The 25,800-nt window shown below is 49.8% G+C and overlaps 1 protein-coding gene across 8 annotated transcripts in view; it reads right to left on the reverse strand.

Annotated features, from left to right (window-relative positions):
• Arap3 (ArfGAP with RhoGAP domain, ankyrin repeat and PH domain 3) overlaps positions 1-25,005 on the reverse strand; it is a 28,642-nt gene extending 3,637 nt beyond the window's left edge. For 2 of the 8 annotated variants that reach the window (XM_038330545.1, XM_038330540.1), the window contains exons 1-26: positions 24,205-24,725; positions 21,914-22,448; positions 21,747-21,808; positions 21,538-21,649; positions 16,307-16,504; positions 16,103-16,172; positions 15,756-15,876; positions 15,475-15,659; positions 15,285-15,391; positions 14,621-14,820; positions 14,425-14,510; positions 14,107-14,289; positions 13,818-13,953; positions 12,919-13,035; positions 12,362-12,509; positions 12,163-12,265; positions 9,801-10,020; positions 9,108-9,171; positions 8,734-8,897; positions 5,795-6,007; positions 5,013-5,118; positions 4,240-4,387; positions 3,887-3,955; positions 2,555-2,629; positions 2,357-2,471; positions 46-174 (exon numbers count right to left, since the gene is read on the reverse strand). In XM_038330545.1, the coding sequence (XP_038186473.1) occupies positions 46-174; positions 2,357-2,471; positions 2,555-2,629; positions 3,887-3,955; positions 4,240-4,387; positions 5,013-5,118; positions 5,795-6,007; positions 8,734-8,897; positions 9,108-9,171; positions 9,801-10,020; positions 12,163-12,265; positions 12,362-12,509; positions 12,919-13,035; positions 13,818-13,953; positions 14,107-14,289; positions 14,425-14,510; positions 14,621-14,820; positions 15,285-15,391; positions 15,475-15,659; positions 15,756-15,876; positions 16,103-16,172; positions 16,307-16,504; positions 21,538-21,649; positions 21,747-21,808; positions 21,914-22,431 (3,649 nt within the window). In that variant the 5' untranslated portion in view covers positions 22,432-22,448; positions 24,205-24,725. Of the gene's footprint in view, positions 1-45; positions 175-2,356; positions 2,472-2,554; positions 2,630-3,886; positions 3,956-4,239; positions 4,388-5,012; positions 5,119-5,794; positions 6,008-8,733; positions 8,898-9,107; positions 9,172-9,800; positions 10,021-12,162; positions 12,266-12,361; positions 12,510-12,918; positions 13,036-13,817; positions 13,954-14,106; positions 14,290-14,424; positions 14,511-14,620; positions 14,821-15,284; positions 15,392-15,474; positions 15,660-15,755; positions 15,877-16,102; positions 16,173-16,306; positions 16,505-21,537; positions 21,650-21,746; positions 21,809-21,913; positions 23,476-24,204; positions 24,726-24,746 lie in introns of those variants that run through there. The other 6 variants (XM_038330547.1, XM_038330543.1, XM_038330548.1 and 3 more) reach the window with 6 other exon arrangements.
• Positions 25,006-25,800: the final 795 nt, after the last annotated feature.

Below are 25,800 nucleotides of genomic sequence, written 5' to 3' on the forward strand. Positions count from 1 at the left end.
TGGGAGAGAGGCCTGAGGAATGCTGGGCTGGGGGAGGAGGCTCACCTGTGAAAAGGCAGCCAGCGTGTGCCATGGAGACTTTTCTCAGGAGCAGAGAGGCTGAGCAGGGCTCTGGAAGCTGGCACCATTGCAGGGCCTGCTCTAGGACCTTTTCTTTGGGGTGCAGTGGCCTCTCTGAAGGGAAATGTTGACCAAGGCAGGTAGTAATCAGAAAAGCTAGCCAAAGACTGGAGCCTCTACCTCATTTCCCACTAGTTATTCATTCGTCCATCCACCTGTCTAATCATAGACATTTATTTTAACCCTGATGCTATGCCAGGTATGCTGTCCCTGGGATACAGTGGGGAGAATGATGCATATGGCCCGCTTTCTTGAAGCTAGAGCCTAATGAAGGAGCCAACAGTAAACCAGTAATCGAGCAAAATAGAGACCAATAATGATTCAAAGAAAGAATCTATTTTTAATGTGTGTGTGTGTGTGTGTGTATGTGTGTGTGTGTGTGTGTGGTTTTTTTCCTGGAAGCTAGAGTTACAGGCAGTTGTAAGCTACCCAGTGTAGGTACTTGGACAAACTTCTGGTCCTCTGTGGCACTCTCAACCACTGAACCATTCCTCCAGCCCCCAATAATCACTTTTAAATAAACAATATTTAAGAGACACACAGATAACAAAGGGAAAAGCGGGTGAGCAGTGAGGTAGGCTAGGCAGACAAGGCCTGTTAGAAGTCACATTTGTAGACAAGGCTCACCAATCTATTAAAAGATTAAGCAAACTACATAAGGTCATGGATGATCTTTTTCATTTATTTGCTTGATTTGGGTTTGGGACGTTTCTTTGCTTTGAGACAATGCCTCACTATGTAGCCCTGTCTGGCCTGGAAGCCAGAACAGACTGTCCTCCATGTGTCCCTGCCTCCCTACTGCTAGGGTTACAAGTGTGCACCACCACAGCTTCAGGTGGGATCTTATGGGAGCAAACATAGGAACAAATGCCATGCGTCAAGAAAGTCTTCTCGGAGGAACTAAACAGTCAGTGTGGCCTGAGTAGGGATGCACGGAACTCGGTGGTGCACGCCCGCCTTCCATCCTCAAACACCTACGTCCAGTCCTCAGCACGGTAGAGAGAGGGTACCATGCTCTGGCAAAGAGACAGAGGAGACAGGATGGCTGGTGTGGGCTGATCTCTGAGAAATAACCAGCAGCCGTGCATTCAAGGGTTCGCAGGCCAGAAGGACTTTGAGTTTTATCACAAATTCATTAGGAACCCATCAGAAGGTTTTAACTATAGGAATCGTGTGATCTGGTTTATACTTGAAATGTTCATTTGGCTGCTTTTCAGAAAACAGACTCTACGTAGAGAGGCAAAAGCGGAACACTGTCCAGCCCTCCCCAGTCTAGAGCCATGCAGTTCAGTGGTTTCTGTTGGGAGACAGACAGATAGTGGTGACTCTGACTAGGGAGATGGAGAAAAACGAATGCAATCAGCAGGACTAATTAATTGCTAGATCGAGTACGAAGATGAAGAGGGGTGGACACAGGACTCTTAGGCTTCTGGACCTGAGAGCTGAGTGAACTGAGCAAATAGTGTACTATTTGCTGAAAAAGAAAAGCCAGAAAACAGTTTGGGCTTCTTATTGGAGGAGGGGCCTAGCAAGGGAGGAAATGACAGTCTTAGGTACTGAAATGCCTGTGGGAAGTGGCGGTGTCACTAGGCAATTGCATATGTAAGTCTATAGTGCAGAGGAGAGATCTGAAGCGGCGATAAAAATGTGGGCTGTCAGCCAGGCATGCTAGGATATACCTGTCATCCCAGCACTTGGTAGAAAGAAGCAGGAGAATTTCCATAAGATCAAGGCCAACTTCATCTACATAGTGAGTTTCCAGCTCACCGAAATTAATTTGAGTGCCAGTTAATGGTATTTAAAGCCATGGGGAAGAATGTAAGTAGAAGAGAAAAAAAATGACCCAGAATTGACTTCTGGCTCTTCTAACACTTCAGTCCTTTGAGATAGAGGGGAAACCTTTGCTGAAGCTAAGAGAAGACTGAGTAAAGGAATCCATCCACTATGGGAGCACCTTCTCTCTCTTTTTTTTTTTTTTTTTTTTTTTTTTTGGTTTTTTGAGACAGGGTTTCTCTGCAGCTTTTTTAGAGCCTGTCCTGGAACTAGCTCTTGTAGACCAGGCTGGCCTCGAACTCCTGAGTGCTGGGATTAAAGGCGTGCGCCACCACTGCCCGGCTGGGAGCACCTTCTCATGTGGACGAGTTGACTACTAAAATGGCCATGACATCTGGCAACAGGGAAGTCATTGATGACCTTGGTCATGTGTCCACACACACAAATGTGTGATCATGCTCACCAAGCTCTCCGTGCTCAAGAATTTCAAATGTCACCCACAAGTCTGTCCCTGATGTTGTCCCTCGCATCTCCAGCACCTGGTTAGTCAGCTCCTCAGCAGTCAGTGTTGGGGACACCTAACATACCAACAAAAGAAACCATGTTGATTAGACCATTGCGCCCGCCCTTCTCCCCACCCCTCCAGTCCCTAAAGACTGACCTTTAGGGTGACGCAATTGTCCGGGAGCTGCTGTTCTATATAAACTTCCATGATGAGATCTCCAGCCTGGGACAACTGAGGGGAGATAAAGGAGGACACAGAGGTTACAAAAATACCAGGATGGAAGAATGCTTCCTTTGTAGCTCCCCCCAAAAAAGGTCTCCTTCCAGCCCTCACTCCCAGCATGCCTTGGGCCTTTGACTTGAGCTCCAGACCTGGGAGACTGCAGGTTTAGCCTCATGTGGTGCCACTTCAGTGTGATGCAGTGGCTTCAAGAAGAGGTTTGCAGTCAAGACTGCTTATGTCAGCCAGGTGGTGGTGGCGCACGCCTTTAATCCCAGCACTCGGGAGGCAGAGGCAGGCAGATCTCTGTGAGTTTGAGGCCAGCCTGGTCTACAAGAGCTAGCTCCAGGACAGGCTCCAAAGCTACAGAGAAACCCTGTCTCGAAAAACCAAAAAAAAAAAAAAAAAAAAAAAAAAGACTGCTTATGTCCCTTCTCTGCCACTCACCTACTATGACCTCGAAGAAGTAACTCAAGAGCCTCAATTTTTTATTTGAAAAAAAAAAATGAAACCACCTACTTAATGGAGTTGTGTGGTGCTAAAATGAGATTAGAGATTCCTGGAACATAGGATGTCCTCAACAGTACTTACTATTGTATTTTAAACAATATTCTTCCTGCCCCACCCCATATTCCCCAAGGACTCATGCTGGCCTTGAACTCTGAGACAGGTTTCACATAGATCCAGCCTGATGCTACTTGCTATGTAGCTGAGGATGACCTTAAACTTTTGATCTTCCTGCTTCTACCTTCTGAGTGCTGGGATTACAGACATGTGCCACCACCATGCTTGGTTTTGTGTGTGGTGCTGTGTGGATCCAATGGAGGGCTTCATGCATGCTAGGCAAGCATGTCATCTGAGCTGCAGAGGGCTCTGTGGCCGAACTCTTGATCCTCCTACCTCCACAACCCAAGTGCTAGGATTACAGGCAAGGACTACTACACTTGGCTTTCCTGAGATCTCCTGCACTTAGGACTAGGGTGCTGGGGATGTATTTCAGTGAGAGACTGCCTAGGCTCTGTGAGGCCCTTGCTTTAGTACTCAGTACCACAGAGAAAATGAAATACTGAAGAATCTTCAAGGTTTAGAATAGATGACCAAATACACTACCCAAAGCAATTCACTCTGGGGATTCCCCATCTACCAAAGAGCCAAGAGTCAATGTGAAGGAAGACAGGCTGGAAGGAAGCTTTGCAGACAGAAGGCTCGGTTCCTATGGTGATGTTGTCCCTGCTGCCCCACTCAGCAGTCTAAGGCAGGGCAAGTTACCTGCACATCCTTCCAGGTGGTGATGAGACTGACCTCCAAGTCGATCTGAGCTGCCTGGTCAGAGTCAATCTGCAAAAGGGCCAAAAGTTATTTCCGGGGCTTCTAGGAAAGGAGGGGAGCAGGGCACATATCAAGGTCAAAGGGGAACTGGAGAAGAAGGTCAGAGGCCTGAAGAGCTAGGAATCAATGATGAGAGGATGTTGGGGTTGAAGTAGTGGGAGAAGGAAGCCCAGGACTCTGGGAGGAGGGGTGCTAATGCAGGGTTAGGTGAGGGCTTTTGGAATGAGGGTCCAGATGCTGAGGCCACAGGGGTGAGGTAGAGGGGTTGTATGGCAGGGCTAGGAAAGCCTTACATCAAAGACAGAGATGTAGCCGTCGATGAGCTCCTGCAGTACCCGCACCTCATGCTCCCCCCGCCCATCCGTCTGAAACACACTAGGTGCAAACAGGAGGGCCAGGTTTCGTGTGCACATCTGGTTTAGAGCCGCACACTTCTGCACCCTGCAGAGAGAGAGAGAGAGAGAGAGAGAGAGACATCTGAGGCCAGTCCATGCTCACCACTTCACCAACACATTTGCTAATTCGGCAGGCACTTTCCACCCCTCTACGCTGGGGTCAGTGGACAAGACAGCATTGGCCTCAAGGAGCTTTGACTATCTCAGGGACATAGTTAAGGTATGGGTGGTCATTACTGGAGCAAGTATCACAGTTTTTATGTAAAGGGCAAAAATAAATATTTCAGGCCCTAAGACTTTATACTCTCTGTTGTAACTTCTCAGCTCAGCTTCCGCCTTGCTTCCCACCATGACGATAATGGACTGAACCTCTGAAACTGTAAGTGAGCCACCACAACGAAATGTTTTCCTTTAGAAGAGTTGCTACGGTCATGGTGCCTTTTCACAGCCATAGAAACCCTAACTTAGACACTGACCTGAAGTCACATGGCTAGAATGGAAGACCTGATTAAAACCTAAGTCTCTATAGTCCCTAAATCCATTCTTTGAACCTTCAGCTGTCACCCTCACGTAACAGCTATTCGTGAAACTGATTAATGAATGAGATCGTGGCATCGGTTTAAAGTGTGAAGGATCAGGAAAGGAAGTTGAGAAGGCCTGACCGTACTCACCGATAGAGATGCCCAATGAGGGTAGCCAGTGTTCGGCGGTTGACTCGAGGCAGGCAGCCAATCACTTCCTTGTATTTCTCCAGGCGCTGATTCTTCTGAGGAAGCTCTAGGGATAGAGAAGAGGAGAGCTGGAGAGGAACCAGGAGGAGAGAATGGAGGCTGAGAGCAGAGACTTTCTGAGAAACAAACCCAGCATTGATCTCTCTCTCTCTCTCTCTCTCTCTCTCTCTCTCTCTCTCTCTCTCTCTCTCTCTCTCTCTTTCTCTCTCTCCTTCTTCACTGTGACAGTTTTTGTCAACTTGACACAAAGCTAGAGTCACCAGAGAAGAGCAAGCTTCAGCTGACAAGTTGTCTCCATCAGACTGGCCTGTGGGCATGTCTGTGGGAGCATTTTCTTGATTAATGATTGATGCGGGAGGGCCAAGTGCACTATGGGTAGTGCCATCCATGGACAGGTATAAGAAAAAAAAAAAACTGAGAAAGCCATCAGGAGCAAGCCAGTAAGCAGTTTTCTGCCATGATTCCTGCTTGACTTTCTGCCCTGGCTTTTCTCAGCGATGGATTGTGATGTGGAAATGTTACGACAAATAAATCCTTTCTTCCCCATGTTGCTTTTCATCGCGATGTTCATCACATTAGTAGAAAGCACACTAGGACTTTCCCCAAGCCAAGCTCAGCCAGGGTGGTGAATGTTGAGGAGGGGGCTCATTCTCCAGTTCCACAGGAAAGCTTTGTGGATGCTGACAGAAGAAAATGGAGATCCCAGTGGGGTCTCAGAGTACCTGCAGCCTCCCTCCAACGAGGCAGCAACCTAGCACAGGTCACGGGGTCATCAAGCTCTCGAAAGAAGCGTTTGAGTGTGTCAGTAACGTCTTCTACAAAGTGTTCCCGTGGTCTGAGCTTCACTGACCGGGCATCCCGCCTAAATTCAGCCAAGAGTCGCAGGCTACGGGCCCGAGCACCCCCTTTCCGATAGACACCTTCCAGCCGAAGCCCTGAAAACAGCCAACGGTCACTGTTCAATACTGCGTGAAGACAGAACACCACCCACCCAGCAGCCCCTCGATGATCATCCCCATGCAATGTGGCTGCTTGGTCTCAGCTACTTGCTAGACCAGTCTTGGTTCTCAACTCCCTGCGGGAAAGTCCTTTCTTGACCTCACTGGCATGCATGGCATAACCATGAGGCTGTAGCTCCCACTTTGATTTTTATGAAATACTCTCTGAAATTACAATATGGTTGACTGCATTGTCCACATCCTCTAAAACTGTGCATTCACCTGGTCAACAAAATTTATCTGTAACCCTAACATCAGTAAGTCATTGTCTAGTATCCATGGGGAATTGGATTCAGCAGTCCTCCCACAAATGACAAATTCTGTGGATGCTTAAGTTTCTTTTTTTTTTTAAATATTTATTTATTTGTTCATTATGTATACAATATTCTGTCTGTATGCCTGCAGGCCAGAAGAGGGCACCAGACCCTATTACAGATGGTTGTGAGCCACCATGTGGTTGCTGGGAGTTGAACTCAGGACCTTTGGAAGAGCAGGCAATGCTCTTAACCTCTGAGCCATCTCTCCAGCCCCTGCTTAAGTTTCTTATATGAAGTGGTGCATTTATACATAACTATAGTGATATTTCATTTGTGATTAAACATGTGTGCCACCACTGCCTGGTCAGTAAGGCTGACCAGTCAGTGGGACTGTTTTACTCTCTGATCTTCAGGCAAGCTTTATTTATTAAAATACAAATGAAATATCACTACACATAACCCTATGTAAATCATCTCTGGATTGCTTATAATACCTAATATGATGTAAAGAATAACCAAAACAAGTATATATAGTCACTACAACTGTTTTCAAATTTTCTGTGTTTAGTTGACTGAGTATAGAGATATAGAAACTGTGGCTACAGAGAGCCTGTGCACGTCTAGTTAACTTGTAACATAGACAGAGTAAAGAAAAAGTCAGCTTTTTCTCCCACACACATACTCCTAGCTAAGGTCTCAGGTTATTAGTAAATATCCTTTTTTTTTCTTTTTGAGGAACTAGGGATGGAAACCAGGGCCTCACACATACAAGGCAAATTCTCTGCCACTGAGCTGTGGCCCCAGCCACATCCCTTTTATGAAATATTTAGTCATGTGTTCCTTTTCTTTCTGCTGGTGATTTTGCTGGGGAAAACGCCCTTTCCAGAGTATGTAGATTGTTGAAACACTGGGTAGTGTTGCATGAGGACCCTGTGATGTGGCTTACAGAGAACATTAAATAGCTTCATTCGGGTCTGTTTGTGCTGATGTTGACCTTGAACTGAGTGTCAATGAATCAACCACATATATTAAAAAAAAAAAAAACTGCCTTTACACAACAAAACATGCCAAACAAGTTTGTTTGTTGTTTTTGTTTGTTTTTTTTTTTTTTTTGTGAACTGGTTGGTAAAAACCTTGTGACCAGAAGTTCAGAGGACCCTCATCCTGCCTCCCCTTGGGACTGATATTCAATATTCAAGTAATTAAGTGTTTGCAGTGGCTTTGTAGAACATAACTCCTGCAAATAACGAGAGCTGATGATGTTTGTCTTCTTAATACCCATCTTTCCCAGTAGTCTATGAGCCTCGCAGGGCCTTCCCTGTTCCCCTAGCCTCCTGGCCGACAGCCATACGGTAGCACCTGAACCAACAGCTAGCAAATGCATACACTGCAATGCAGAGACCTTGGAGGGAAGGTGTGTCCACCTCGGGCCTTCTCTTGGGGCCTCAGACTGAATACTAGGGAAGCTAAAAGAGGAGCGAGGAGCTGGTGAGTGTGAGGTCCCTGGATGAGGTTACCGCCAACGTGGGGAGAATGTCATTAGCCACTATCTATCCACTGCCCGTGACTGGTACAATACGACTCTTTGTATGGTCATAAAGGTGTCTTTCTTTGTTTCCTTCAATACTGAGGATTAAAGCCAGAGTTTCTTCCATGCCAGATTAAGAGCCTTATCCATAATCAATACCTTCAGCCCTTTTTGTATTTTTTATTTTGAGATGAGCTCTCACTAAGTTGCTTATGCTGCCCTTGAACTTGTTTCATAACCTAATGCCTTGAACTTAGAATCCTTCTACGTCAGATTACTGAACAGTTGTAGTGGCAAGCCTGCCCCAGCTGGCCCAGTTGTTTCCTTTGGTTCCTTGGCTGGTTTTGAGGCTGGGGATAGAACCCAGATTCTGTAACCACCTTGGTTTCCTAAGAATTTTTCTTTTTCAATATCCAGCCTCCTAAAAAACGTTTATACAGGGTGTAGATTCATTAGGCCAGACTCCACAAAAACCAAGAGTCCTGGACATTCTCTCTTCTATAGACTTACTCTGTTCAGACCTTCGGGGATCTTGTCCTGCCCAGTTTAGCCCTTGCCTCATAGAAGCCTCCTCTCAGTCCACCACATCTCTGAATCCTCACATTTCTTGTGTCCCTCTCACCCTCTGTACCAGTGTCACCTCTGAGCAGGGACAGCCTGCCGGGCCCTGTACTCATTGCTTGACAAGCACCATGTCATTGTCACACTAGACTGGAAAATGAGGACCGATGGTTCCATTTTATAGATGAGGGAACTGAGGCTCAGAGAGTCACATGGCCAGCTGGTGTTGTGTTCCGAGTAACGCACGCACGCACGCACGCACACTGGCCTTCTCCAACCCCTCCCCACTGGCTCATTGTCAGTCAGCACCCACTCACCATGCTGTGTGACGAAACTGATGCAAGCGTCCACAATGATCGGGATGTCACCCCGGCTCATCTGCTGCTCTTGCAGCCCTGTACCACCCCCTCCGGCAGCACTCCCAATGGCTGTGTTCCACGCTGCAAAGTCTAGCCGGCCTTCCCCCTGCAAATACAGGGTCCTGAGACCCGAGAAACCTGAGTTAGAGCCAGCTCCAGAGATCAGACAGAAGCTGGGGAACGCAGGGAGCTGACTTCTCAGAGCTACCAGCAGGGGGCAACAACACCAAGCCTACATAGTTCCCTAAACAAGGGAAGCAACTTTGAGGAAGCAGGAAGGAAAGGGTGGGAGGAAGTTGGGTTCAAAGGGTCACAGATAAGTAGAACATTACCTTCCTGTCTCTACCAGGACCAAGTGCTCCTTTTTGTCTGGAGTTTCAGCTGCAGAGACCACACCTAAAGAAGAATCCTTGAACATTATCATCATAGTGAAGACTCATAGGTATGTAGGTGCCAGGTTAGCAGCCTTGCAAACAATGCTCCACTGGTAAACTACACGCTAGTACACCCACATGATACACGAGTGCTCAGATGTTAAATAATTTGCTAAAAGGGGCAAAGCTGAGTTAAGACTCAAGTCTGTTGTTCCCAGAGTCCTACTGCATTACCCTAGCATGCGTCTCTTCCAGAAGGCAACAGTGAAGACACACACACATAGTCTCTCGTCCTGGTCCCCAACCAGCAAATAATATTTATTGAGTACTTACAAGTTGCTTCCTGCCAGGTTCTGTGATAAAAGTTTTTATGTATTTTCTTATTTGAACCTCATTCTAGTCCTTGGAGGAAGGTCTTACTGTTGTCCATTTTAAGATTAGAAATCCAAGGCACGGAAGAGTTGAGTGACTCCTCCAAGGACACAAGCTTGGAACTCATGGGAATGGGGTCCAAAGCTAGGTAGTCTGACTTCAGACCCTAGATCTGAGCTATTACGTCCTGTTCTTTCCCATAAGGATCCCCAAATAAAAAAGGTTCCGTCTCGCTGTTGCCCATGGCCACCCTTGAGGCCCGTCCACACCCCTGCTCACTGATCTCCTGTAGACGCCGTAAATGCACCATGTCCTCGGGGGCTGGGGGACCAGGGCCCGGCGCTGGACACAGGAAGAGGTGGTCACCACGAAGGAGGCCGAACCCTGACAGCCAGAGACCAGGAGCCGGGCCTGCGTGGGAGGGGGACCGTAGCGACAGGCGACCCATCCGCAGCAACCCAGCACCCAGCAGCTGGTGACAGCTGAGTGGGGAGAACCACTGTGGAGGCAGAAGTGGACACGGGTGGGAAGGGAAAGAAGGGAATGAGAGACCAGGAAGGGAAAGCAGAAGAAAGGGGGAGGAAGTGTGACAGGGAAAGAGCAAAGGAGAGGACCGGGGAGAAGAACAGAAGACAAGGAAGAAACTCATTCAGTTTGCTCCAGCACACAGGAGACCCTGTGTTGCTGTCATGCCCCCCCCCTTTTTTTCAGTTTTTGAGACAGGGTAACCCTGGCTGTCCTGCAACTTGCTCTGTAGACCAGGCTGGCCTGAACTCACAGAGATCTGCCTGCCTCTGCCTCTGCCTCTGCCTCTGCCTCTGCCTCTGCCTCTGCCTCCTGGGTGCTTGGTTAAAGATGTGTGCCTCCACCACACAGCTTGTCTTGCTCCCTAAGTGAAATGAGAGAGGCTCTCCTGAAGAGTCGCCATGCTTTGGGCAACCCTCCCCACAGGACACTACCGGGAGACTTCATGGAGAAAGGGATGTTTTGAAGTCACACTCAAAGCAATTCTGTTCCAGATGCATGGATTAAAAAAAATCTAGGGGATGCTATTGGGTTTTTTTGTTTGTTTGTTTGTTTGTTTTTTGGTTTTGTTTTTTAAGAGTTCCAATCTGTCACCGATACTTGTCATCAAAAACAGTAAAAATTAACTGCTAGAAAATTGAAATGAAGAAGCAAAGACGGGCTGGAGAGATAGCTCAGTGGTTTATAACACTTGTTTACTCTCGCAGAAGACTAGAGTTTCAATTCCTAGCACCCACATGGTGGCTCACAGCCATCCTCAACTCCAGCTCCAGAGGATCTGATGCCCTATTCTGACCTCTGTGGGCACTGTGCATGCACATTGTATACATACATACATACATACATACATGCATGCATACAGGTCAAACATTCACATATATATACATACACACACATACAGGCCACATATTCATATATATTTGTATATATAAACGTAAAAAATACTAAAAAAAGAAAGAAAAAAGAACAAATTCTTAACTTGTATAATTGGATTCAACAAATAAAATCATTCTGCCAAACTGTTATGAAATATTCAAACTGCTTCTCTCGAGCTCTGTGCATACCCTATCATGGATAGAACAAACAGTCAGGAGACCACAGCAGGGTGAGCGGAGTGTCAGTTGTGGCAGAGATGATACAGGGAGGCCAGAGAATGGCTCCTGACCTCTGGATGTGAGAGGTCGCTAATGGCATTCAGGGTAGCAGCTTTGGAGAGTCTAGGCAGAGGAAGGCAGCCACAAGGGGTTAAGGAGGAACAGCAGGCTGCACACAACTTTCTGAGAAGTTGTCAGGAGGGAAGGAAGGTACCGGGGTGAAAAGTTGAAGGTGAACAGAACTGGGGGGGGGGGGGAGAAGCTGTTTTAGGATGGGAGCGATTGTCGTCATCATCAGCGTCACCACCGCCGTTCTTTCAACGCCCACAGAGAGAGGGCTTACTGTGTGTGGGCCTCACATGTCACTTAACCCTCATCCCTAGGGGTGAATCTTTACACCCACCCTGCAGACATGGAAGAGCTCCTGGGGCTAAGCTGTAGGACTCAGATCTCAGGATGTCTGGCTCTGAGCCTAAATTTTTTACTTCCAGGAAAGGAGGCTCAAATACAGAGACGACTTGTCGAGGTATGGAGAAAGGAAGCTTCATGAAAGTACTTATTGCTGGATATGATGGCGCGTGCCTGATATTCCAGTGCTCGGAGGGAGAAGCAGGAGGATTGCTTAAAGCCTAAGGCCAGTCCCACATAGCAAGACCCTGTTTTATTGAAGGAAAAGAAAAAGGAGCTTTTACCTGTTGGAAAACGAGAGGACAGAAAGATGGCAGCAAGAGTAAGGGACTAGACTTCCTTGAACTTTAGTGCTCTGCCTCCTAACTTTGTGACATTGGCCGAATGAATTCCTAACCTCTAAGACTGTGTTTCCTTTCATAAAATAGATCATCAAAAATACCTCTAAAGATTGTTGTAAAAATTAAACGAGACATTGAGTGAGCACTTCTTAAAACACAGGGATTGGCACAGAATAAGTACTCAGCCAACTTTGCCTGTTAGTAGAGAACAGGGTGGGAGTGGCTGGGCATGGGGACATTGTGAGCTGTTGGAGAGGGGTCTTGTCTCCTCACCTTGCCCACTGCGGTGATCCAGGCCTCCAGACTGTCTGCTCCATCTGTGGCAAAATGCTGGATTCTTCCCCCAGTGAGGATGAGTTCGAAGGAAAATGGAAACCTGAAGGGTAGATGAGGTCAAGAGGACAGCAGGGGATAATGCGGGCACTGCCAGGTTGAGTACTGGTAAGAGTCCAGATGGAGAGGGGAGTGTCACCTGTCAAGGTCACCTGGATCCGCAGGTGGGGGGCTGACACCCAGACATACAACATCCTGGGGCTGGAGAAGGCTGAGGGGTTCTGGGCTGTTCTCTGATGGAAACATTTCCAGGGCAGCTCCCAGCACACACCACAAGCGGGGCGGAGCTAAGTGGAAGAGAGATAGAGGAGCTGTCACCAGCCCCCGTCACAGTCCCCGTTCCCACATACTTATTTTACGTCAAGCCTTTTTCCTATGGCTGATACTACGAAATCTTCACAGTCATTCTAGCAAGTGGGTTTGTATTTACACATTGCCCCACAGATGGGAAAACTGAGACTTGCCGTCGTGCAGCATGCCTGAGGCACACAAGGAGGAGGGAGCAGAGTGGACATTTGACCCAGATAGTCTGACGTCAGAGCAGAATCTCTTGACTGTCATCTAGTGCTGTGACCTGACCTCTAGCATCCCAGTCCACTCCAGGGCACTTTCCTATCCCAGCTCTGTCCTTCTGTCTGTCTGCAACACATTAGCCCTAACCTGTCCCCTCCCATCCCCTGGCTCCCACTCGCTCACCATCCCGGCCCCTGCGAAGGGGTGGGGCTCCAGCCTTGTTGCTGATGGGACCGCAGTATAGGAAGCCTCTGTAAGAGGCAGGCACTACCACTTCGTTGTATACTCCAGGGGAGGAGTCTGCCAGGGGAAGAAGGGATCAGGTGAGGACAGTGCAGGGATGGCACTTCGGTTGGAAAATGCATCCAGTGGGAGCAGACCATGGGACCCAGTTCCACCAACAACATGAAGTGCAGCCCCGTGGGACTGAGTCCCTCACTACCCAGACTGGAAGAGTGCCACAGGAGGAAAGGACAGAGAGAGGCCTCTAGCCTAGTGTTCGCCTACTTCTCTCCCCACCAGCCACCCAACCAGCCAGGCAGCTCTAGGTGAGCACCCCAGACCACGGCCATCTTTTAAGTGTCCTGACCTATCCAGTCTGATAAATGGAAGCCAAAAATCATTAAATCAACTACTTATTCCAGCAATAAGAATGTCCCCAGGAAGCCGGGCAGTGGTGGCACACGACTTTAATCCCAGCACTCGGGAGGCAGAGGCAGGCGGGTCTCTGTGAGTTCGAGGCCAGCCTGGTCTACAAGAGCTAGCTCCAGGACAGGCTCCAAAGCTACAGAGAAACCCTGTCTCGGAAAAAAAAATGTCCCCAGGAAGCTGAGACCTGCCTGGCAGGTTGATGCTGTCAAGATGGTAGGGTACTAACACCTGGGCACATTCTATTCAAGGCAGTGGCCTCAGGGTCTTATCACTCATCCCTTGACCTCAGGAAACCTGGGAGGTTAGGAAACTGCCAAGCCTGCCATTGCAATACATAGGAGAATGAGGTAATGGGCCCCTCCTGAAAGAAATGAGTCACAGGCTGGGTGTGGGAACTCCTAGGGCGATAGGGAGTTACTTGAGAGGATAACCTGATGGTAGAAGACTAAGCAAGCTGCCATTGAAGACTGAAGGGGACCAGGGCTCCTCTCCCTCAGCGGCTTCTACGCAGAGGAGCTGGGTCATGTTCTTTAGCAGGTTGGGTCCCACCATAGCTGCACACAGTGCCTACAGGGAAGGAAGGATCTCTGTCGGCCTCCTCCACAATCCAAGAGCTCCTCCAGTTTATCACCAAAAGCAGCCATTATCACCCACCCAGGTCTAGGCATTCCAATACAGACTGCACCCCATCCCCCATGAGCACCGACCTGTCCCTCCTACCTGTAGAAGCTGGCTATGATCCGGATGCTGAGGATGGGGCTTCCGGAAGAGACCCAGCTTGTACTTGCGGGAGATAAACTCTCCCCGAGGGCCAGGGGCTGAATCTGGATGCAGCCCTTCACCTGGGGGTAGTGCCCCTGCCCAGAAGCTGTTGGCACGATCGTTTCCCAGGACAATGAACAACTACAGGATGACAAGAGGCAAAGATGAGTGGCCAGAACTCAAAAGTCTCCAGACAGCCCCATCCCCAAGCTGGACCCCAAGTCTGCGTTTGGACGCTCCCTCTCCACTCCCCACCGCTTCCCTCCGACCCCTCACCTGCACTATCTCATTACTCCAGACACTCGTGTCCAGCTTCAGGCTCTGCACCTTGGAGATGCCAGAGCCCAGGGCCCGGTGCTGGCCTGAAAGTATGGGAAAGCCGTGCGTCATAGTGCTCTGAGTCCTGCCCAGGATCCCCCAGCCGGCAGTCCCTCTCCTCCCCTCCCGTTTGTGCCTGAGGCCCACCTCTTACCTGCACACTGCTTGCAGATGACCACCCCCAGGTTGACAGCAGCCCAATCCGGGCGGGAGGCCCCGCAGTCTGCACAGTGTCGGTTTGCCCGGTTTGACCAGACCTTCTCAGCCACCTCGTAGTCAGACAGGGTCTCGGTTACTGCTTCTTGCAGAGCGGCCGCCCAGCTCTGTCGAGCCCCCCCAGACTCGGCTGTGAAGCTGAGGGGTGGACAGCCAGTCCATGGGCATGGACCTCCCGCCACATCCTATCCCAACGGCCATTCCTACAGCAGCTACTAGAGGCCACTTCTGGGTCAGAATTATTATTCTCATTTAATTTTTGTCAGGGTCTCATCTATCCCAGGTTGGCCTCAAACTTTTTATATGGTTGAAGATGACTCTGAGCTTCTGATCCTCTGGCTCTGAGGACTGGGATCAGAAGCATGCACTACCATGCCTGATTTATGTCATGCTGGGGATCAAACTTGGGGTTCTGTGCATGCTAGACAAGCAAGTGAAGCAACCGAGTTATCCCATCTTCTTTTCCTGACATCCTGACCTTGCTCACTGAACTCGTCATCTCTACCCATTGATATCCCCTGGAGGAGGCCTCCAGCCCTCTGCACCTTTGTGATCTCCCTTGAGAAGACCCTAGCCTAGCCTTCCACCAGTCTGGGCCCCACCTGAAGCAACGATGGGGTGTGAGCAGATCAAAGCTTCGACTCTTGGTCTCTCGGACACTGCAGCCTTGTAGTTGAATGAAGCAGATCCCAATGCCCAGAGAGAAGGCCTAGAGGGGTCAGGGGTGCACAACACTGTTAGAGTCCAGAACAGGCGAGCCAGTTTTATCAGCTCCTGCCCAGCTCTCTTTACCTGTTCACTCTTGTACAGCGCCAACTCTCCAGGGATCAAGGCAGCAAACACCTTGGCCTTGTGTCCACGCAACTCCAACATGCCGGTGCGGAGGGGTCGTGGTGGGTGAGGGGGACGGGGGTGGCCCAGGAGGCGCTGTTCCTTCAGGCAGGATTGCAGTGTAGAGCACCATAAGTCACGTTGAGCTGGTGGGCCAGCCATGGGGACAGGGGAGCAGGTCAGTGGGTTGTGTGTTAACCTAGCCTCCCTCCTGCCCTAACCCAGTGGGCTCGGACCCTCACCCTCACTCTCTGTGCGGAACACAAACACTCTTTGGCCAGTAATGACCTGGAATTTGTTGTCCTTGCTGCTTCGGGTCATCTCAATGGCAGTCAGAGGGATCACACCTTTGGGGAAGGGGTCCTACAGAGAAAGCCCAGGGATCCAGGGGGACAAGAACTGAGCTCCGTGCACTGAACTCATGAGCTCAGCATTCAATGCACATGGTTATAGCTGCTGAGCCAGCTCCCTCAGACGCTGACAGTGAGCAGCTGTGGCCTTAGGTTTCCCATTCTTCTAGTCCTCAGCCTCTCTCAACCCTCCCTGTCTTCCCCTCTCTGATATCCATGTAGCAGCGCCAGTCCCCTACCTTGTCACTGCCAAAGTACGTCAGACTCCTTCCATTGAACTGCACAAAACGTCTCTGGAACACATAATTTCTGAAGAAGGAAGAGGCCGAGATCAGTTAGGTGTTTGGGAATGCGTGCTGAGGGCGATCACTCGGCCTAGAACCTGTCTGCACCCTACCTATCTCTAATCCCTCTCCTCTCCCTTCCCTTTCTAGCAGCCCTACCCCTGAGGTGAGAGTTTGTCCAGCCAGCCGCTGAGCAGCGGCATGGGACGATCCGCGGTGGAGGAGAAGCTGGCATAGGGTGAAATGAGGTCATCACTGGTCTCTTCTGCATCATGGGTGGGTACCGAAAGGATGGTATCCCCGGGTAGCTCGAGGCTGGCATAGCCAGCATCTTCCCGTGTCTCCGGATCCTGCCTGCTGAGCATTATGGGTACAAGAGGAACACAAGTCAAACTAGGTGCTCTTGACAATCTCTTGGTAAGTTCCCCACCCCTACCCATAAGCACCTATCGCATGACTGGCAGGTGCGAGATCTACTTTGTAAAGAAATGGGGTAAAGAAGCTTAGCAAACCAAAGGGTTGCCACGAAGCTTCATCCTGAGTGTATTTCGAGGTTTTACTGGGAAATGTCAGTCTCTCTCCTCTGGAAGTGGGAAAGATGTGCAAATGCCATCCTGCCATGGTCGTTCATAGCTCATCAACACACACACACACACACACACACACATATGTATATATATATACATATATATGTATATATACATATATATACACACACATATAGCATATTACTGTTGCTATTGTTTCTCCAAGATGTTCTTGGCTTTCTTCCCCCTGACTTAGCTCCCAAAGGTTCTCACTGGCATGAATCAAATCGTCCAAATGGTCACCTGCTCTCATTCTTGTCCTCCCTCCCACAGTCCCTTCTCTCAGAGTCACCAGTGCTCTTTGAAAGATGCAAATGAGATCATTGCATTCCTCTACATGAAACTTCAATAATGCCCCATTCATAGTTAGGACAAATGCAGATTTCTATGCATGAGCTACAAGAACTTGCAAAATGAAGTCCCATGACTTCATCTTATTCCACCTTGCCCTTGCTTACACGCTCTCCACTCCCCAGGGTCTTTGCACATTTTGTCTGCCTAAACCGCATTTGCTATGCTTCTCTCATCCTCCAGGTCTTTGCCTATGGCATCTTCTCGCGAAGGACAGATTTCTGTACTAATCCAATGGTTCTCGGCCTCGGCAGTACAAAACTTGGGAAACTTTTAAACAAATATCAGCCCGTGGATTTTATTACAGACACAAATTTTAATCTCTGGGAGTTAGGCTCAGACACCTGTAGTTTTAAAAGTTCCCAGGCTGTGGTACAGCCAAGGTTGAGAACCACTACTCTATCTTGTTTGTTTCCTACAGCACTGAGAAACTGAAGCAATCAGACAAGAGTCCCACAGACTCACAGCGTCACGTCAATCTAATTTCACGCACATACTCTGCCTACCTCCTGTGACTGTAATAAACACCTGTCTAATACCAGGCTCCCCCCCCCCCCCCATGCACTTGATTTCACAGCTCTCACCTACACAAAGACATCACTGCGGATTTTCCCACCAAATTGTCCTTATCCACTTACAGACACATACAACATTCCATATAAAAACTGTCTGCTTCACTCCGCTTCTGCCATTCACCGTCATTCTAAATCTTTGTTCTTTGCAGAAAAGTGCAGGAATATGCTCTGTATTCTCTAATCCTTTCTATTCATTTTATTTTTCCTTTTTTTCTTTTATTTCTTTTCTTTTTCTTTTCTTTTTTTTTTGAGTTTCTCTGTGGGTAGCCCTGGCTGTCCCGGAACTCACTCTGTAGACCAGGCTGGCCTTAAACTCAGAGATCTGCCTTAGTGCTGGAATTAAAGGTGTGCACGACCACCTTCCGGTTTCTCTATATTCTTTCTTAAATCCACTGATCGGTCTCTCACCCCTTCCACTCCTTGTCAGAGTCCCCAGTGACCTACATGATTCCAGAGATCCATTCTCCGTCCAGACTAAGCATCAGCCCGCTCAGCAGCAGGACACAGCTGACCTCTCCCTCCTCCTTACATCCTTCCTTTGGCTTCGATGACATCATCCTCCTTCTCTGACTATTTCAGTTGAGTCTATTTAATGATTCTTTCTCTTCCCCAAACCTCTGGATGTAGGAGGGCATTGAGGCTCTAGACTGGGTCTCTTCTCCCTCCACACTCCCTCTAAATGCCAACAGTTTCCATATTGAAATCTCTGGTTCAGATAGCCCACCCAAATGATAGGTAGATGTGGTAGCAGTTTTATTTGTCATTGGCTCCTGGATTTTCGAAACACCTCACATTTCATGTCTGAAGCAGAGTTCCAGGTCTGTCTCCTCCCTCTTGCTTGATGCAGTCTTCCTGTCTCAGACCACACTCCATGAACTCTTACGTGCTCAGAACAGCATTATCCAATAGAAATCAACAAGGACTATATATATAATTTAGCAACTTAAAGAAAAAAGAAATATTGGCATCGGAACGATGGTTCATCTCAGTCAAGAGGACTGGCTGTTGTTGCAGAAGACCCAGGTTTGATCCCCAGCACCCAAATGATGGCTCACAACCATCCATAAAACCAGTTTCAGGGAATACAAAACACCCACTTTTGACCACTGAGAGCAACAGGCATGTAAGTGGTACACAAATATACATGCAGCCAAGCACAGATGTACATGCAGCCAAAACTCTCATTCTCATAAAATAATTTTTAAAATGTTTAAAATATAGTTTGTTTTAGTAGTCCATATTTTATATAACCCAGTATGTCCCAAATGTAATATTTTTAGTATGCAATCAATGTAAACATCACTAAGATAGAGGCTGGAAAGATGGTTCCGTGGATAAAGTTCTTGGTACATGAACATGACAACATGACTTTAGATCCCCAGCACACACGAAAAGCCAGGCACCGTGCTGAATTTCTGTAGCCCAGCAATGAGGAGCAGAGGTGGGTGGGTCTTTAGCACTCAACTGCTGGCCAACCTAGCCTCTGAACTCTAGGTTCAGTGAAAGACCCATCTCGAAAAAAAAAAAAAAAAAAAAAAAGAAACAAAAAGGTAAAAATACATAGACAGCTGATATCCTCTGGCCTCCACACATGGATGCATGGGCATGTGCACCTGTGCACACATATATGTACACATATGTATATACCTCTCACACACTTAAAAAAATTACTAAGATATTTCTTTCTATATACGTTGCATTCATCTAATGCACATTTTTGGCAGTAAGTTCTGGCAGACGTTTGACGTTTCCAGCTCTTCTCGGTGCAGACCAGCATGTTTCACATGCTCGGCAATCACATGTGGTTAGTGGTTTCCATAGAGGACAGCAGAGGCTCACGATGAGGCCCTCAAAGTTAATGCCTGGCTGCTATCTTCCTCTCACGCACCAACGCAGTGTGACACTTTACCCTCAAAATGCAGCCCCTTCTCATCAACTCTGCTCCCACCACTGCACGCTGAGATGGCTCACCCAGATCACTGCCCCCAAGGAAACACTCTTAACAGCCTCTGCCACCTCTGCCGCCACATCGTTCCCAGCAAAGCAAACAGAGCGTCCTGCCGCGATCTAAGTCAAAACTCTCCGGTGCCTTCCCATGCCACTAAATGTAAGAGTGACCGCCACTGTAGGTCCTACCCCTGGGGCCTCTTTCCTTCTGCCATCTCCCCTTGTCAGTCACACCCACCTGACCCAGCCACACCTTCCCACTGCCCCTGCATCTCCCCAGGCTGTTTTCCCACCATTCCCTCTGCCTGGGATACACTGCCTTCAGAACTCTCCACAGCCAGTTCTTCAGTTCAGGTCCTTCAACTTTTTACTCAGATGTTACCCTCTATCCCCCTCTTTCCCCTCCCTCACCCCTCTGTTGTATACTTGTATACCCCCCCTCTCCACCTCCCCTGTGTGTGTGTGTGTGTGTGTGTGTGTGCATGCTCTCAAATGCCATGTGCAGACCCGAGGTTAATGTCGAGTGTCTTTCTCAATTGCTCCTCACCTTATTTTTAGAACTGAACCTGGGTTCATCAGTTCACCTAGAGTGGCTGGCTAAAGAGCTTCAGGGATCTGCCTGCTCACCTTTGTGGCACTGAACTGCTAAATGCATGCTGTTGCCTGCCTTCTGCATGATCGTCCTGGAGATCTGAACTCAGGTCCTCATGCTGATGCACAAGCACTTTACCCATTGAGCAGTGGGTAAATTTTGCTCAAATGTTATCCTCTATCCCCCTCTTCCCCCTCCCTTTATCCTCCTTCTCTGTTGTATACCTGTGTGCTCTACGTTTGTGCGCGTGCACGCGCGCGCGTGTGTGTATGTGTGTGTGTGTGTGTGTGTGTGTGTGTGTGTGTAGACAGAGGACAGTTCTTCAGTTCAGCTACAGACCTTTCTAACTCCCCGTCCCCCAGCTCTCTACTACATTGTATAAAAAACTAACATTCCCTAGCTGGTTGTGGTGCAAGCTTTCAATCCCAGCACTTAGGAGACAGAGCCAGGTTGCTGTCCAAGTTTGAGGCCGGCCTGGTCTGAGAGCGAGTTCCAGAACAGCCAGGGCTACACAGAGAAACCCTGTCTTGAAATGCAAACAAACACACAAAACCATTTATTGTTTTTGTTTTTTTTTTTTTTGGTTTTTCGAGACAGGGTTTCTCTGTGGCTTTGGAGCCTGTCCTGGAACTAGCTCTTGTAGACCAGGCTGGTCTCGAACTCACAGAGATCCACCTGCCTCTGCCTCCCAAGTGCTGGGATTAAAGGCATGCGCCACCACCGCCCGGCACACAAAACCATTTAATAACTACCTTCCTGTAAGAAGATGACTGAGCTCTTGGGAGCACTTACTGGTCTTCTAGGGAGCCTGCATTCAATTCCCAGTACACAGGGTGGCTCGGAGCTATCTATAACTCCAGTCTCAGGGGATCTAACACTCTTTTCTGGCCTCCAAGGGCACCAGACATGCACATACTACACAGATATATATGCAGACAAAAGACCCATACACATTAAATAAAAATACACCTTCACAAAGAAAGAGACTTTTTTAAAAAGGGATTTCTGCATATGCTGACCTCCCTAAGTGTCTTTATCTGGCATGTAGCAGTGTTCAGTGTTTGGTATTTGGTGAATGGGAGCAGTACTTTTGAATTTTTAATTATGTATCATTTGCTTACATACTTCTTTTGTGGTCTGTCTGCCCCATTGCGTCACAAGCTGCCTGGGAGCAAAAATGAGTCAGTTGTATATGCTCTGCATCTTTACTGCTTGCTTGCCACCAAGGGGATGCTCAATGTGCATTTGATGAGTGACTGTGCATATGGCCACCATTGCTAACTCAACTGCTCCTTACGCTTCCTTCATTCCCCCACCACCGTCCATCTGAGAACTCACCTGTGTTCAGCCCTATCCTGACAGACACCTCTGCCATCTCTCTTGTCAGGGGCTCCTGGGACCCCCACAGGCTGGACACCATAGTACAGGCAACCAGGATCCATGATGTGCACTGCCAGGGTGAGGAGAGAGGTAGTGAAAAGGGAGAGGGAATTAGGTGAGTGTCGGAGACGCAGGTGGGCACAGTTCCTCTCTAGCAACCTGCCTACCTGTGCCTATTGTGGGCCTGAAGGCAGGGGTTGGGGCAGTGGCCTGGGAACTGTCTGGAGCCCTGGAAAGAAATTCTGTTGATTATTAAGGGGAAAGGACAGCCCTCATGCCCCGTTGATCTCTTCCTCTTCTCAGGATCAGAGTCCCAGGTAGCAAACCAACTCACTTGTCCTGAGCTGCCTGGGCCCCGCCTCTTAACTCCAGGCCAAAGTAGATGGCATTGGGCATCATCTCCATGGTATTCGGGACGGAAGGCTGCTCAGAGGAGGAAGGATGGAGAGGAGAGGACCTCTGGCTGCGCCCTGAGTCCCTAGATACTTCTGGATCCCGGAGGGTTGGGCTCAGTCCAGGCCTCTGGGCAGTGGAAGGGCCACTGAGCCCAAACACTGTCCTGGGCTTGGGCACAGGTTTGGGGGGTTGGTCATCGGGGGCTGGGCTGGGAGATGGCTCCATGGTACTATCCTCCTGGCAATCCAGGGAACCCTCAGAGCCCGCCTGCAACAGGCGCAGGATACGTTTCCGGTGTCCAGTAGCACTGATGCCCAAATGCCTCAGCTCCTCGTGGCCCAGGCGTTGGGCTGCACCAGCTGTAGCTAGGCCATGCTGCCGGAAAGTGTCTGCATACTGCTCCAGATGCACCGCAGCCAGCCACACAGCGATGTCCAGGTCCTGAGGGGCAGCCATGGGCTCTCAGGCCATTGCTGGGGGGAGGCGCAGGGTGAAGGGAGGGCTCAGGCTGAGATCCCCCCTCCCTGCCCCAAAGTCTGAGGCCTGGATGGGGAGTACCAGCCTCCAGTCTTCTTTCAAAGAAGAATGCCCCAAAGGCTGTGATCTGGGGACAGAGCCATCCCAGGAGGTAAGAAGAGATTCCTTACAGGAAATGAGGAGACTGAGGCCCATTCTCGCAGTAAGGGATGCTGTTGTGTGTCCCCAAGTGCCTGCCTCTGAGCTCTGTTCCTGCTTTTTGTGCACTCGGCTGAGTAAGCACAGAACAAGACGCTGGAGTGCTACAGGGCAGGGCAGGGTGAGGAGGTTGAGAAGCAGAGGCCGCTGAGCTGGCCAGATCCAGCTGCGGAGTAATACAGGAGAGGGGCAGACCACAGAGGGACAAGGAGAAATAATCTCCACTCACACTGGTTTCCAGAGCTGAGGTTCAGGGTGGACATCCTAATCCTGGTCATTCCCAGTTCCTCCTCCCCTTCCACCTATTGTTTCTCCTCAGACTTCCTTCCTGTCCCTCTAGCCTGGCCACCCCCACATCCTGCCTGCTGTGGTCAGGCTGCCCAGAAGGCCCCTACTAATCCCACTGTGTGGGGTCCTGGTCTGAGCAGAGGCCACCTAGGAAACAGAGATGGGTGTAAAACCTGGCTGTACAAATGAGTGACCAAAGGGGAGAGGTAGTCCTAGGTGTTCTTTGTTCCCCACGCACGTATATGCATGTACACATGCACTTGTGTGTGTGTGTGTGTGTGTGTGTGTGCACGCATGCGTGCACACATACAGAAAGAGGGAGAGACTCAGCTGTGTGAAAACACAGACACAGACTCGGCAGTGTGGAAACACACACACATAGACTCAGCAGTGTGAAAACACACACAGAGACTCAGCTGTATGAAGACACACACATACACAGACTCAGCAGTGTGAAAACACACACAGAGACAACCAAACTCTAACTCAGCAATGCGAACTCCCCTGCCCCCCATCCAAACCTTCCTTTTCTGAGCCTGCCTTTTCCCTACCCCAGCCCTGCCCCATTGGGCCCCATACCCCTAACCCTGCTCCATAACCTGGATCCATCTCAAATTCATTTCTCCCCCGTCCTGTTCTTGTCCTGGCTCCACTTCCACTTCCATCTCTCAAAATTTACCTTTGTCCCCCTCCTCTGTATTTGCTCCGTATTATACAGCTTGTTAGGCCCCGATATTCCAACTAAGTCGTAAGTTCTATCTGTAGCTCTGACCACCTCTGACCCTTGCCTGGCCTCTGCTGTTTGCCTTTATTACCGCGGCCCCCATCCCTGCTTCTCTCATACTGGGTTCTAGCCCAGGGTTCCCTTTCCATCTCAGGGCCAGTTCTGGCCTCTCTAAGCTTAGCTCCCATTCCCAGGCCCGGCTTGGGAGTGGGATGTTAAGCCTCGGACCCTAAATTAGATTCCCCTGTCTTGGTGGGTGACTCAGTCTGGGCTCAAGGGCATTTAGCCACTGTCTGGGAGCCAGGAGGTGCTTGAGAGCTGGAGGCGGCAGGTGCGGGCGTGTCCCCGTGAGGCACAGCAGACTTTGAGGAAGGCAAGAAGGGGGCAAAGGCCCCGCAACAAGGAGGGGCGGGTCGCGGCAGGGAGGAAGAAGAGGAGGAGAAGGGAGCCGACACTGAGGGGCCCTGGGAGCCCACGGAGGTCCCGGAGGAGGTGATGGGGTGGAGTCTGAGAAGCTGGGCCCGAGGGATCGGGGTCCTCACCTCGCTGTGGCCTCCGTCAGCTCCAGGGTGCCCGCCGCGCTGTCCGAGAGACCGGGGGTCCGGCTGCGCCAGCACCGCCTCCCCGCAGCCCTCCCCCGACAGCCCAGCTCAGCCCCGCCCCGAAGGCTCGAGGGCTAGCCGCTCCTTGTGCAAGCAAGCGCCCGCCTTCAGGTGGTTTGGGCCCCTTACCCAACCGCCTCGCTTATCAGGCAGGGGTCTGCGCTCTGCTTTCTCCCAGAACAAAAAGTAGGGACTCAGAAACTTCTGGGACAGGGACTAAGATCGAGAGCCAGGTCAGAGATAGGGCTAGAGAGTAGAAATAGAGGGAGAAAGAGCATTGCAGAGGACCTTGGGGGGTGGGGGGGGAGAAGGTGTAGGGCCTGAAATCTTCTGGCCCCTTTCCCGTACCCAGCACGGTGAATTGGACTCGGGCACCCGGTTAAATGGGGGATGAGAGCAGAATGGGCAAGGCCTTCGGAACTGAGGACCACTCCCTCTGCTGGGACCTCCCTCGGTGTTGAAGCCCAGCAGAGGAGGCTCACCGGCTTCTGTTGCCTCAAGCGCCCAGCCTAGGTTTCTTTTCCTGGGTCTTCCAAATCGAGGCTGCCTTTCTGGGGCAAGCACGGTGACCATACAAGCTTGGACCTTTTCATTCTTGGGAGAGGCTTCTTCTCTTGACTTTCCCACCTGACGCTTCCTGGGGCATGGTGGCCTGTAGGAGGGTTGCCTCTCCCCTCCCTGAAGCAGTAGCAAGAGCTCCAGCCCCGAAGCCTGTTCTCCAGCCCCCTCCCGCCCCCCGGAGACACTTCCCCCTCAGAGCAGGGCCAGTGTTCTGCTATGTGTGGTGTTGGAGGGTTGGGGGTGTGCTGGCCTGTGTGTTTTCCTGTTTGTATTATGAGAGGAAGTTGGCTGTGAGTCAGCAGACACAGGAACTGTCAGTAACTAGAGGAAGACCCCAACTTCGGGGGGGGGGGGGGGACAGGCGGTAAGGGAGTGTGAGGAAGTGGGTCCCATCTCTCCCTGCTGTCCCAGCTCAGGGACCAATTGTCATCCTCAACCTCCCACAGCCCCACTTCCCCAGAGCCTTTCCTTTTAGAAAAAGGATGATGATAATAATTAATAATTAAAATGCCCATAATAATAGCTACCAATTATTGAGAGCTGCGGTGTCCCAGGCCCTGTGCAAACATTGCTCTGCAAACTTAAATTACTCATCACAATACTCACAAAAGAGGACATTTTACAGCCTTCATCTGATAGATAAGGAGACAGGACAGCTAAATGACTTGATCAAGCTAGGAAGCAGCAGATTGTCCAAGTCACCCACAACCCAGACCGGGACCTCAGAAACAGGTTCCTATGCGGGAGGAGCCCTCCTCTCCTTCAGCGGTGATGACAATGCTCTTCAGGGATCTTCGGCTGTAAGAAACAAAATTCAGCAAGGCCCCAGCTTCTTCCCTCTGAAAAGGGAACTCCTGCTGTAAGACCAGCCAAAGACAGGGCTTCACAAAAGAGATCTGGGGTCTTAAAACAGCATGATGAAAGTGACCCCTGCTCCCAAACCCTTTCTTTTTGTTTTGTTTGTTTGTTTGTTTT

The sequence above is a fragment of the Arvicola amphibius genome, chromosome 5, assembly GCF_903992535.2.
Source record: "Arvicola amphibius chromosome 5, mArvAmp1.2, whole genome shotgun sequence".
In the NCBI taxonomy this organism is placed as follows: domain Eukaryota; kingdom Metazoa; phylum Chordata; class Mammalia; order Rodentia; family Cricetidae; genus Arvicola; species Arvicola amphibius.